Source organism: Crocodylus siamensis, chromosome 2 (assembly GCF_052110815.1).
Source record: "Crocodylus siamensis isolate JL-2025a chromosome 2, ASM5211081v1, whole genome shotgun sequence".
NCBI classification, from domain to species: domain Eukaryota; kingdom Metazoa; phylum Chordata; order Crocodylia; family Crocodylidae; genus Crocodylus; species Crocodylus siamensis.
Window position 1 is genome coordinate 168,304,821 of NC_143396.1, and position 14,655 is coordinate 168,319,475.

At 44.7% G+C, this 14,655-nt stretch overlaps 1 protein-coding gene and 1 pseudogene across 1 annotated transcript; one reads left to right on the forward strand and one right to left on the reverse strand.

The window, feature by feature from the left end:
• Positions 1 to 3,055: 3,055 nt before the first annotated feature.
• On the forward strand, positions 3,056 to 3,985 carry LOC149871192 (olfactory receptor 4S2-like). Its single transcript, XM_090034869.1, has one exon. It carries the CDS (start codon positions 3,056 to 3,058, stop codon positions 3,983 to 3,985), a length of 930 nt encoding a protein of 309 aa, XP_089890995.1.
• Positions 3,986 to 13,197: 9,212 nt separating this feature from the next.
• On the reverse strand, positions 13,198 to 14,126 carry LOC149871193 (olfactory receptor 4S2-like; annotated as a pseudogene).
• Positions 14,127 to 14,655: the final 529 nt, after the last annotated feature.

Here is a 14,655-nt window from a genome sequence, read left to right on the forward strand (position 1 = left end):
TATGTCAATCTGAGTCATAAAAATGGGCACATAACTGTAAAATGCTATCCATCTGTCTGCTCGCCCATTTATCCAGCCTCACACACCTCTCCTCCTTGCTCCATCTCTCCCACTGTCTTTCTTTTTCACAGTTAAACGTGTCAACCCATGTCAATCCATTAATGAAAAGGCTATTTTTTAGAATGAAGGGAATGTAATACATTGAATTCAAATCAATTGAAAATACTGGTAGGGCGAAGCATATGTCAGAAACCTTGCGCTTTTCTGGTTATACTGAATAGTCACATGCCCAATAAAACTACGTAGAAAAAGGGCAAATAATAGCTGTTTCTCTTCCTAGAAGAGAGGGGGAAAAGAACATCCTGGGGAAATGCAGGCCTAATTCAGAATTCATCTTTGCTATGTGGGTCACTTAAGAGAGTATCTCTTTCGGACTCTGAGCACATTAACCTAATCCAGAGGAATTTTTTCAGGGTGATGTAACCTAAACCCTTGTCCTCAATCCCAGTCACAGATGGAAGCAGTGTCTAGACCGAGCACGGGCACCTACCCATTTCTCCCACCATTCCTACGGTCAGCAGTCAGGGGAAGGGCTAGGGAACCCCCACCTATGGACAAAGAGGCATAGTCTAGGTGTGGCACCTTATCATGATGATAGAGTCAATATAGACAGACCCACAGAGCTCCTTCCACATCACATAACATCCTCCCCTCCCCTGCTGATTTCAGTTTCCCAGCTAGAACCATCTCTGAACCTTCCATACCGCTGAATGCATAAAAGTGGTCAAGGGGCACAGTGCTCTCTTTCAATGCCCCTCCAAAAGCCCCTAATTGCCCTACCAGAATCTCAGAGCTTTCCATATGCACTTGTTCTATTTAAAAGCAGAGCTACAGGAATAATGGAAACGCTGGAATGTCAAAGAAAAATAATTGTGTTGTTTCTTACTAGAGCTGCAATTATTATAAGCATGGCATTTACTGTTGTTATTTATTATTGTTATGCATTGTCCTGTTTCTGTGCCTGTCAGAAATGAAATAGAGGAGGAGGCAGGTAGTTCCAAGTTCAATCCCTGTTACTTAGTGGTTAAAGCATATGTTCAGGGAGCAGGAGACATGCTAGGCCCAAACATTCAAAAAAAATTGTTTTCTGTATGTGGCGTAGTTTAGTTTGGTAGGAAACAGAACAGACAGCCACCCTTTGGTGTGGGGTGGGGGCAGGGGGCAGGGTGGGGGGAGCAAATCTTAGACTGCGTTATACCTTTTTAATATTAGTCTCCATATACCAAACTGCTGTTCTGTTTACAGAGATACATGGTTAAACTGTTAAACAAGAATTATATTTATACCATTTACCACTTGCTGTCTACCTCTGACAGGAATGGCCCTGGCCCCGTCCCCCATCCCCTTCTGTTTTCTCCATGTGCCTGGCACTGCATGGGCCACAGGCTGCTGGGAAGGAGCCACGGGTGGGGGGTGTTGGTGCAACTGAGTCATTAGGGTCACTACTCAGCTGCATAGCTGGAGCTTCCCCTTAAGGGGCAGGGGCTAGGGCTGGAGACACAGATGGTGCTGTGGGCCTCTCCTGTGCCTGGATCCTGCCACCATGGGGCAGGGAGGTGCTTGCCCCCCACAGAGGGACAGATGGGTCCTTCCCACGAAAGCAGTGACTTTCGTCACCCTACAGTGGGTCTGCCCAGCACCCCTCTCCCCAGTCTCCAGTGACAGGGCAGAGGTAGGGTGACAGGCAATGGGCTCTCTTTGCTTCCCACCATGCTTCTTCTGTCTCAGCCTGGACTGGGAAGGCTCTTCTGTGGTGCCCAGCTGGGCCCTCCTCAGCTCACCCCAGGGTCAGGGTGGGGTGCACTCTCCACCCTCCAGCCCATGGCAGTGGGGCTGCGTGGGGCCTGACCCAGCCCTGAGGCAGGGCTGAGTGGCTTGGTCTGAGGAGGTGTCACCAGGGCACAGTGATTAATTAAGCGTCTCCTTCTCAGCAGAAGCATTGTCCTTTTTTTGATCTAATATTCATTGGGGGAAATAGATGGAAAATAATGGCAAAGTTTCTAGCAGGAAAGATTCATCCTAGAAACCAGGGCCACTATTCCTCTAAGGGAGAATCCAGTGAATTCCAAAATTCCCACCATTTTCTTTTGATTTTTTTTGCTTGTTGTTTTAACTAATCTATTTGGTAATTGTGAAAATAGCTTGTTGGAAGCTTGTTGGTGATCAAATGAAGCATGATAATCAGCAACATCAAGAAAAGTGTTGAAGTGATGATGCAGTCTTGTTTAACTCTCACCTTAACCTCTCAGGAACTCTGGTAGATCAATTTCTGAGAACAACCACTTGCATACCATAATGGAGGGAGAAAATAAATTAGGAAACAAATACATTCCTATAGGTAACCTACGCAGTGCTCCTCAGTTGATAGAGTTAAAGGCTTTTTGTGATGTCAAAAAAAGCCATGAACATAGCTAGAAGTTGTTCTGGCCTTGTTCCTGCAGCTGGCAAGCTCTGAAGATCATGTTAGTTATTACTCTTGATGCCCTAAACCCACACTGATATTCTGGGAGCAGCTCTTCAGCTAGTGGAAGGAGATGGGTCAGGAGGGTTCCCACAGGGATCTTTCTGTGCTGGACATTAAGGTGATCCATCTATAACAGCTACTAATACTGGCAGCAGAGCTGTGCTGCTACCCAGCATATCCAGAAGTGCTGCGTAAAGGAATGCCTTTCATAGAAGGTTAGATGCAACATAAGCAGGGGTAACTCTGATGAATAAGCCGTCACAGACCAAGAAGCAGAAGCACCATCAGAAAGTGGTGTGGACATTAAAGGGCAATGCTTTCCCTCCTGAAATGCCACATATATCCTTTCACTGTGGTGTGACACGGTGAGTACAGGTCTAAAACAAGCTTTTGAAAACAAACTTCCTTCCTTTGTAATAATGACCTCAGTATTTCTCTCATCATTGGTGAATAGGTGCTTACTGTTCATTTCTTTATTTAGTGTTCTGGCAGGTGAATTAACATCCTCCAGTGATTATCTGAACTGACCACATGGAACCTGCACATAATGTATCTGAATTTGTTTTACTGGGACTTGCTCAAAGCCAGGAGACAGAACAAATCTGTTTTGTGCTGTTTTCAATTCTCTATGCACTTATTGTAGTGGGAAACCTCCTCATCATCATCACCATCAAGAGCAGCAAAAGTCTGATTTCCCCCATGTATTTCTTTCTAAGCTACCTTTCCTTTGTTGACATCTGCTATTCTACAGTTATAGCTCCCAAAATGATCTCAGACTTCCTTGCTGAGAGGAAGACCATCTCATTCTCTGGTTGTATGACACAGCTCTTCTTCCTTCATTTCCTTGGCTGTACTGAGATATTCCTCCTCACAGTGATGGCTTATGATCGGTACATTGCAATCTGCAAACCACTTCATTACATGGTCATCATGACTGGGCGTGTGTGTGGTTGGATGGTGTTGGGTTCCTGGACAGGGGGCTTTGTGCATTCCATTATACAGGCTCTCCTGACTGCTCAGCTCCCCTTCTGTGGGCCTAATGTGATTGATCACTATTTCTGTGATGTGCAGCCTTTGCTGAAACTGGCTTGTACTGACACCTACATTATTGGCCTCATTGTTGTTGCTAACACCGGGATGATTTCTTTGACCTGCTTTGTTGTATTAGTTATATCATATATTGTCATCTTAGTCTCCTTGAGAAGACACACTTCTGAAGGGCGCCTCAAAGCTCTCTCTACCTGTGCCTCCCACATCACTGTACTGATTATATTTTTGGGGCCATGTATTTTCATGTACTTACGACCAGCAACAACCTTCTCAGAGGATAAGACTGTCTCTGTGTTCTACACTGTCTTCACGCCTATGCTGAACCCATTGATTTATACCCTTAGAAACAAAGAGGTGAAAACTGCCATGGGAAAAGTGTGGAAGAGAAAAGTGGACTCAGGAGATAAATGAAAATGCTACACTGTAAAAATAGTACTTTTAGAAACTGTGGTAAACTAGATTTCACCAGCTTTTTAGAGAGAAAAAAAACATATTTATGTTATAGGCTAGTAGTTTTGCGCTGAAAATGTCCATGAATTTCCTGTTAATGGACTGCTGGGCACCTCTTTTAATAGGAATTTTTGGAATGTTTAATTCTGTTGGAAAAGTGAAGACTTTTGTATTTTTCATTACTTACCTTGATTTATTTACTATCATTATTATAAGTGTCTTCATTACAATGGAGTGTACTAAGGGTGGCATTCTGCTTTTTCCTGTCTATGTAATTATATCACTTGATCATCTACACAGTTGTTTACGTGCCAGAAATTAAACTGATGAACAGGTTAACATTCTGCTCCTGGACATGCAGGCATGCATGTTCTACTTTCCAGCAAAGCACTCTTATTGCTATGCCACAGGGCAGCTATTTTGCAGGCCCTTGTCTGATGTACCTTTTGTAGCTGATCCCTGGGCTGCCACTAGAAGGGGGTATGTGAGTCCAGGAGGCAGGGCACAAGGGAAAGTTATACAGCTCTGTAAAGTGGATGCTGTCCTGGAAAAAGGGAGCCCTGGGTTCTAGCTGGGGCTCTTGTTTCCCATCAGGCTGAATGTTCCCCTCACATTTTCCTTCATGACTATTAAAAGAAAAGGGTAGTAGGCTAGCTTTAAAAAATGCTAGAAAAGCAGCTAATTAACAGATTACTTGTGGTTAGAGTGCAGTACTGGCACCCTCTCCCATGGTTCACCTGGACATTCTGGTTCCTTCCCTCTTTCAGTGATAAGGGCCTAGAAACCTGGACTCCCAGGTGTCCAAAGGGGGATGCAAACAACCTTTTTCTAGTTCTGAGTCTATGTGTGGTAGTAACACATTTTAGCTGATTCAATTTCTGGACATTCTGTGCTTGTTGCATTCCTAAAAGAGGCACACATATAGGCTTTGGCTACTCTTGCACATGCCCAGTGTCTTCAACTTTGTGATGGCATAAAGTAATCAAACAGTGCTGGGCTTTCTCCTCAGGATTAGAATGCCAACCTGTGCATGACCAAAAATGTCATGTAGATGACCAAGTCTGAACACCTAGGGTTGAGAACTGGTAGTCACACCTAGTACATTGGGACCAGAAGTTTATTCTACTGCTCCTGGTTCTGTCCCTGGCTGCAGCGTGGCTCTGGGAAAGCTCTCTGATCTACTTCAGTGGTTTCCAGTTTAGGCTCCAAACTCTTCTTCTCTGTTTGGGTAGCTTTATTGCTTGTGTTAGCTACAATTTGGTATTATTTTTTTGTGAATATTTAGTTATATGCAATTTGTGAGGTTCTGTTAAATGTATCTTCATTTGTGTCTAATACTGTGTGAATTCTTGTAAGCGTCACGTAGTGTAACTTCTTTATTTTACCTTATTGAAAGTAATTAAGTTAGTAAAAGAACGAGAAGCAAAGTTAATTGTGTTTTAAGTGCATATGCAGATTTTCAAGCCATCCAGGTTTTCATTTATGCACAGTGGAAGTTATGTCATGTCAGTGCAACACATTTTAAATAAGTGGCTCACAAAAGGATATGTACTATGAGGCTGTCATAGAACAGAACTTGTAATCAGAGAATTAGGTCTAGGATATCTGGAATCCAGTTTGACCTGTAATGCATTGCTGTTCCGTAATTTGTAACACTAAAATTTAGCTTATGGCAGCTTCAGAAACTCAGGTCTTCTGTAGTACTCAACTGGTAAGAGTAATGATGTTACATACCTTCAAACAGAAGTTGAATTTACTTTGAAAAATATGATATTCCTGTTACACAAAACCAGAAGAATCCTATTTCTCTAAATGGGAGCAACTGCCTCAATGCAGGCATCAGAATTTCCCATGATGAGACCTACCTGTGATAATCTAAAGCCCCTTTAAATTGAATCTTTTGGGAAAGTATATCTCAGAATCTAATATTCTCATAAGAGTAATAAACAGTAGGGCTGTGCGAAGCTTTGGTTGCTGATTCGATTCAGCTGATATTTGGCCCAATTCAGCAGCTGAATCTGAATTGAATCAGAAGACCCATTAATTTCTGCTAACTGAATCAGAAGCCTCTGATTTGATTCAGAGAGAATTGATGATTTGGACATAGACACAGCTTTATATGGTTTTTTTCCACATACCTTAAGGTCCCATGGGAGTGTTGGAGTGTCCCCAGTACACTCGGCAGTGGACCCAAAAGTGGACCAGAAACACTTCCAGTCCACTACTGAGTCTTCACCAGCTGTAGTAGAAGTTATATATTCTGAAATTCAGATTTTGAAACTGTGTGTGTGTGTGTGTGTGTGTGTGTGTGTGTGTGTGTGTGTGTTGGGAGCATGTGCTGTTCTATCTCTGCTGGATCCTGGTCTCTGCCTGGTCTCTGTCTGTTAAAATTCAGTTTTGGCTGTAAACATGTGGGGGCAATTTTTTTCCTAAGGTCTTTTAAAAGTATATAGGACCTCTTTCAGACTTGTAGCACATATATGCAATTAAGATTAGGCTTTCAGTTCTGGAAAGTGAATTCTTGATGCTGAGATGTAAATGGTATACTTTCTAAGTGATCACACACAATACCCAGAAAGAAGGAAACAGTGCTTTGGAGAATCAGTTCCTAGAAACACCAGATGGAGGGGGCCTGAGCTGGAGGCTTCTAAAAACACTAACAAAAAAACCCACAGAAATTCTCAGCCCGAGGATCATAACCATTGAGGATCAGAATACCAAAAAGATAGAGCAGAAGGACATGGTAAAAAAAGAGGAAGAAAAAAAGAAAATAAAAGACCACATTGTTCTTCAGAGGAAAATAGACCACCAAACTGTGAGAGAATTGTGTGTAAAAACTCAAGGATTCACAGTTCCAAAGCAGGTGATTTGGGGTCTATGGGTGCATCTACATGTGTCACTATGTTTAGTTTGTGACTGTACTGTGATTTTGGTACTTTCTTTTGGACTGTTTTAGTCTTTCTGGGGGAGCATGTTGCTACATCAAAGAAGCTGCTGGTTACATATGTGTGCTGTTTGTAGGAACACAGTAGGCATAGAATGCCCAGAAATGGAGTCAGCTAAAATGGTAACTACCATACACAGACTTAGGATTAGGCAAAGGTTGTCCCCCTCTGGGCAGCTGGGGAGAGCAGGGTTTTAGGTCCCTTTCCATCAAAAAGGGTTTGAACCTGGGTGTCCAGGTGAAGCTCGAGAAGGGGTGTCAGTACAGCACTCTAACCACAGGTTAGCCATTAATGAGATGCTTCTCCAGCAATCTGTTTGAAGCTAAGCCACTTCCCTTTGCTTCTACTAGTAATGAAGGACAATGTAAGTGAGCATTCAACTTCATGGGAAACAAGGGCCTATCTAGAACCCAGGGCTCCCAATGCAGCATCCACTTTACAGACCTGTACAACTATAACTTGTGCCATTCTTCCTGAACCCACATACCTCCTTCTTATGGCTTCTCAGGGGTCAGCTTCAATAAGTGGGTTGGGCAACTGCTTGTCAAATAGCTGGCCTGTGCCATAGCAATACAAGTTATTTGCTGCAAAGTAGAACACCCATGGCTGCATGTCCAGGAGCAGACCTAGACATAAGTGTCTGTCAACAAGTTGATAAGTTGGATCAGTTGCATTCCTTCCTGACCTTCATTGAAGAACTTTTCCTGACTCAGGAGGTGCACAAACCAACCAGAGGTAACACTATTCTAGACTTGGTCCTAGCCAAGGGCAACCTGGTGGCCAACTTAAAAATAGAAGGTACTCTGGGTGACAGCAACCATGAAATCATTGTGTTACTATCCATCACAAAGAAGACAAATTAGATAGCAGGACTGAAGTTTTTGACTTTAAAAATGCAAATCTCAACCAACTCAGGTCACTAGTAGAGAAAGGGCTGCAGGACCAAGGGCTGAAGGTGAAAGGCGTGTATGAAGAGTTGTTGCTCCTTAAAGACACGATCCTCAAAGCACAAAGGAAGTCCATTCCCACATGGAGGAAATGTAACAGAAGGGCTAGTAAGCCCTCTTGACTAAACAAAGAAAGAGGCATACAAACAATGGAAACTTAGGGCATTCCCCAAGGAGGACTATACAGCAATGGTCCATATTTGTAGAGAACAGTTTTGAAGGGCTAAGGCAGCAACTGAACTATAATTAGCAACAGGAGTCAAGGACAACAAGAAGTTCTCAGGGAATAGAAGAAAAACAAATGAGGGTGTGGAGTCACTGCTTAACAACTCAAGACAGCTGGTTACTAGCACTCAGGAGAAAGCTGAACTCCTGAATGACCATTTTGTTTTGGTCTTTCACTGGGCCCAGGGCAAAATCATGCCAGAGTGGGTACAGAACAAGCAGAGTAGGAATGACTGCCTTCCTATTATTACCATAGACATGGTATGTGATCATGTGAAAAAAATTAGAAATATATAAATCAGCAAGACTGGATGAACTTCACCCAAGGGTGTTGAAGGAGCTGGCCAAAGTCATTGCAGGACTGCTGGCAAATCTTTTCCAAAACTCACAGTGCTCTGGAGAGTTCCCTGAGGACTGGAAAAGGGCCAATATTGTGCCCATCTTAAAGGAAGGGAGAAGGGAGGACCAAGGTAACTATAGGTCAATCAACCTAACTTCTATCCCAGGGAAGTTCTTGGAAAAATTCATAAAGAAGTCTATATGTGATAGGGTTGCAAAAGGTAAGATTCTGAATGACAGTCAGCATGGCTTCATCATCAGCAAGTCTTGTCTTACCAACCTCATCTACTTTTAGATCAGGTAACTGGCCCCCTGGATAAGGGAGAGAAGGTTGATACTGTGTACCTTGACTTCCAAAAGGCCTTTGATCTAGTATCCCACAATATTCTCGTGACTAAATTGAAGGACTGTGGACTCAACCATGAGACAGTTAGGTGGGTAGGGAGCTGGTTGCAGGGTATGACCCAGAGAGTTCTAATGAACAAATCTGTATCATTTTGTTGAGAAGTGGCCAGTGGCATTCCTCATGGGTCGGTGCTTTGTCCAGTGCTTTTCAACATCTTTAACAACTATTTGGATGCGGTGGTGAAGAGCTCACTGGCCAAGTTGATACCTCAGATACCCTTGGGCTCTGCAGCCCCACCCCCCCCAGCCCCCCAGAGATAGCCACCCAGATGGAGCCCATGGTTCTGGGCTCCATGCAGACAGAGCCCCTGGTTCTCAGCTGCGGGGGCTGCCTGTCACTTTTTCAGGCTCTGGGGCCCAGAAGCGTGGCCACCTACCCTTGTGGGATCTGTTCCCTTTTGGGGTCTCTGGCATGCCAGCTGGAGGAGCTCCAGGCCACAGTCCAGAGACTGCATGCCATCAGGGACTGTGAGCTGGAGATTGACTCCTATTGCCAGGTTCTTCTCCCTTGGGAGCCAGAGGGTAGACCACAGTCTCCCTCCAGGACAAAAAGAGGACTCCAGAACCTCCCACTCTGTCCATCCAGGGGCATGGACCAAGGTGGTCAAGGGCCCTAAGGCCCGCCGCAGCAAGGCTTCTGCCCCGCCGGAGCTTAGCAGCAGGTAGGCACTTCTTGCTGCTCCAGCAGAGCCTGCTGAGTTCCCAGCTCCCACAGGCAACACAGGCTCAACTGCAGCTACTGCCCCCGCTCTCCCCAAGACAAAAAGTAAAGTGTTTGTTGTGGAAAACTCCATCCTGAGGGGGACTGATGGGGCAATCTGCTGCCCCGAACCCTTAGCCCAGGAAGTCTGTTACTTCCCGGGGGCCCACATCCAGGACATTGTGGAGAGGAACCCTAAGCTCCTCCAGCCCACAGACCACTATCCTATGTTCCTTATTCATGTGGGCACCAATGACATGGCTCGGAGCACTCCCAGCCAGATCATGAGGATCTACAGGGAGTTGGGAGTGGGGCTAAAGGGTCTGGGGGCACAAGTGATCTTCTCATCGATCCTTCCAGTCTTGGGGTATGGGCTGAGGAGGGAGAGGAGGATCCACGTAGTCAACCAAAGACTGCAGTGCTGGCATCATAGGGAAGGCTTTGGCTTCCATGACCACAGCCAACTCTTTGGTGAGAGAGGCAGCGAGCTGCTGGGAAGAGATGGCCTCCACCTCTCTCCCCTGGAGAGGAGGCTCTTCTCAGCCAGACTGGCTCACCTGCTCCACCGGGCCTTAAACTAAACTCATTGGGGGATGGGGGGAATACCGCCACTACTGGCCCACTGAGCAACCCTTCCAAAGCCAGCAGACCAAGGCACTTAAGGGACCCCACCCCTGCCCCAGCCCTGGTACAATCTGTGGCCAAGGCAAGAGCCCCCAAGGGGACACTTGCCTGCCTGTACACAAATGCCAGGAGCTTGGGGAACTAGCAGGAGGAGCTCGTCCTCCTGCTCAGTGCAAATAATTATGATTTCATAGGGATAATGGAGTCCTGGTGGGGCTCCACCCATGACTGGACCACAGGTATTGATGGCTATACACTATACAGGAGAGATCATGTAGATAAAAGGGGCGGGGGTATAGCTTTCTATGTTAAGGAAAGCTACATGTCCCTGCAAGCTGATATTGATGACTAGGGTGGACAACTGGAGACCCTCTGGGTTAAAATCTGTGGGGAACATGGTACAGGGGACACAACGGTGGGAGCCTGCTACAGACCTCCCACCCAAGGTCCTGAGCTTGACCAGGAACTGGCTGAGGCCACATGCTCCAGGACCATGGTTGTCATGGGTAACTTCAATTACCCATACATCTTGCTTGACCAATCTCATTTCCTTCTATGACCAGGTGACCTATCACCTAGACAAGGGAGAAGTGATTGATGTCATATATCTTGACTTCAAAAAAGCCTTTGATCTGGTATCCCATGATCACCTCTTGGCAAATTCTGGCCTTGGGTCCACCATGATCCACTGGCTGGAAAATTGGCTCCATGGTTGGACCCAGAGGGTAATAATTGATGGAAGTCACTCATCATGGTGTCCTGTGAACAGTGGGGTCCCCCAAGGCTCTGTCTTTGGACCCATATCGTTCAACATCTTCATTAATGATGTGGACACTGGAGTCAGAAGCAGACTGACCAAGTTCGCTGATGACACCAAACTTTGGGGCAAAGCATCCAAGCCAGAAGATAGGTGGGAGATCCCGGCTGACCTGGACAGGCTCAGCAAATGGGCGAACGAGAACCTGATGGTGTTTAACACCGAAAAATGCAAGGTTCTCCACCTTGGGAGGAAAAACCTGCAGCATTCTTAGAGGCTTAGCAGAGCTATGCTGGCTAGCACTACAGAAGAAAGGGACTTGGGGGTCATCATTGACCACAAGACGAACACGAGCCTGCAATGCAATGCTGCGGTTAGTAAAGCGACCAAAACGCTGACTTGCATCCATAGATGCTTCTCAAGCAAATCCCGGGACATCATTCTTCCCTTGTACTCAGCCTTGGTGAGGCCGCAGCTGGAGTACTGCATCCAGTTTTGGGCTCCACAATTCAAAAAGGATGTGGAGAAGCTTGAGAGAGTCCAGGGAAGAGCCACGTGCATGATCAGAAGTCAGGAAAACAGACCTTACGACGACAGGCTGAGAGCCACGGGACTCTTTAGCCTGGAAAAGTGCAGGCTCAGGTGATCTGATGGCCACCTATAAGTTTAACAGGGGTGACCACCAGTATCTAGGTCAACGTTTGTTCACCAGAGCACCCCAAGGGATGACGAGGTCGAATGGTCATAAACTACTACAAGACCACTTCAGGCTGTACATAAGGAAGAATTTCTTTACTGTCCAAGCCCCCAAGGTCTGGAACAGTCTGCCATCGGAGGTGGTTCAAGCACCTACATTGAACACCTTCAAGAGCAAATTAGATGCTTATCTTGCTGGGATCCTATGACCCCAGCTGACTTCCTACCCTTTGGGCAGGGGGCTGGACTCGATGATCTCCCAAGGTCCCTTCCAGCCCTAATGTCTATGAAATCAAATCTATGAAATCACGTTCATGGATGACACCAAGTGATGGAGAAGTGTGATCACGCTTGAAGATAGTCTGCAGATACAGGCACACCTAGATAAGCTAGCAAGTTGGGCGGATTGGAATCAGATGAAGTTCAGCTTTGAGAAATGTAAAGTGCTCCATCTGGGGGACAACCCCCCATCTCCCCTACACACCTACAGGCTTGGCAACACCAAACTGATAGCACCATGAATGAAACGGGCCTGGGGGTAATAATAGACCACAGTACGAATATGAGTTGGAAATGTGACGCCGTAGCCAACAGGGCAAATAATAACCCGGCATGCATCAATTGATGCATCTCCAGCAAAACTAGGGAAGTGATTCTTCCACTCTACTCAGCATTGGTGAGATTGCAGCTGGACTGGGCACTGCACTTCAACAAGGACATGGTAAAACTCAAGAGAGCACAGCAAGCCGCATGAGGAAAGGCTGAGGAACCTGAGACTCTTCAGCCTGAAAAAAGAGAAGCTAAGAGGGGACCTGATAGCAGCTTACCACTACATCAGGGACATACATCAAGGACTCAGTGAACAACTGTTCACCAGGGGATCCTTGGGGATAACCAGGAGTAATGACCATAAACTCCTGGAAGACCATTTTAAGCTTAATATTAGGAAAAACTTCTTCACAGCCAGGGTGTCCAGACTGTGGAATAGACTCCTTCCAGAGTGGTGCAATCACCCACCCTGGAAATCTTCAAGAGGAGACTGGATGGTCACCTTACTGGAGTCTCTTGACCCCATTTGTCTTTCCTGCCTGATTCAGGGGGCTGGACCCAATGATCTTCCAAGGTCCCTTTGAGTCTCACAATCCATAACCCTAAGAATGTATGTTCATAAATGTCATTTCGGACACCTAAACTACCATGTAGATGACTAGGTGGTATTCTTATGTAGCCAGGAAAGAACAGAATGACACCTTCAGTGAACTCCACTGTTATAATGATGCTAATGATAATGATAGTAAATTAATCAAATTAAATTAACAAAATTTTACAAAAGTATTTATTTTTCACACAAATTTAAATATTGCAAGCTTTTCTATTAAAAGAGTCACACAATAGCAATATTCATAGGAAATATTTGTGAGGTTTTCACTGCAAAACTAATAGCCAATAACATTATTATTTTTTTCTCTAAAATGCTGGTGAAATCTAGTTTACCCATCAGTTTCTAAAACTCCCATTCTAACACCTAACAATTTTCATTTATTGTTAAAGCCTACTTTATGGACCCACATTTTTCTCATAGCATTTTTCACCTCTTCATTTCTCAGGGTATAAATCAATGGGTTCAGCATAGGGGTGAAGACAGTGTAGAACACAGAGACAGTCTTATCCTCCGAGAAGGTTGTGGCTGGTCGTAAGTACATGAAGATACTTGGCCCAAAAAATATGACCACTACAGTGATGTGGGAGATGCAAGTGGAGAGAGCTTTGAGGCGCCCTATTGTAGAACACTTTCTCAAGAAGATTAAGATGACAATATATGATGTAACTAACACAACAAAACAGGTCAAGGAAAGCATCCCTGTATTAGCAACAACAATGAGGCCAACAACGTAGGTGTCAGTACAAGCCAGTTTCAATAAAGGCTGCACATCGCAGAGATAATGATCAATCTCATTAGGTCCACAGAAGGGGAGCTGAGTAGTCAGGAGAGTCTGTATAATGGAATGCACAAAGCCCCCTGTCCAGGAACTCAACACCATCCAGCCACACACACGCCCAGTCATGATGTTCATGTAATGAAGCGGCTTGCAGATAGCAATGTACCGATCGTAAGCCATCACTGTGAGGAGGAACATCTCAGTACCACCAAGGAAATGGCCAAAAAAGAGCTGCGTCATACAACCAATAAATGAGATGGTTTTCCTCTCAACAAGAAAGTCTGCAATCATTTTGGGAGCTATAACTGTAGAGTAGCAGATGTCCACAAAGGAAAGGTAGCTCAGAAAGAAATACATGGGGAAATCAGGCTCTGACTCCTCTTGATAGTGATAATGATAAGGAGGTTTCCCACTACAATAACTGTATAGAACACAGAAAATAGCACAAAATAGATTTTTTCTGTCTCCTGGCTTTGAGTAAGTCCCAGTAAAACAAATTCAGAGACATTATGTGCAGGTTCCATGTGGTCAGTGCATATAACCAGCATGCAGCAAGATGTTATTTCACCTGCCAAGACACAAAATAAAGAAATGAACACTAGACAGCTATTCAAGAATGATTATGGAAATACTGAAATCATTATTACAAAAGGAGGATTTTTCTATTTATTAACTTTCTTTAGTCTATAAGGAAGATAATTTTTAATTAAAAAAATAAAGGGACAATATAGACTTGAACTGGGGTGGTAAATTCACTGCATTTTATTTACTTAGAAAAGAGGCTCTAGAAAGTCTTGGTGGAAAAATCTACTTTGATTATCCTTTGCTACCAAACTCTCCCTTGTCTTTCTAAAATTTTATTTGTAGAATTTCAATTCAAAATTCTTAAGGGCACCTGGGGATAAATCCTAATTAATTTTATGTATGAAAGTTCACAAACACCTAAGTCCATTTCTTGGCTCTGGGTGTGCAACCACTCCTCAGTAAGGCTCCACTCTGGCCATGCAGGAATGAAGTTAAATAGGATTTCCAGATACATGTGTAATGCTAGTT

What these genes read in the sequence shown, in the direction of transcription:
- LOC149871192 (XM_090034869.1), top strand. Translation starts at nt 3,056, where the DNA reads ATGGAACCTGCACATAATGTATCTGAATTTGTTTTACTGGGACTTGCT.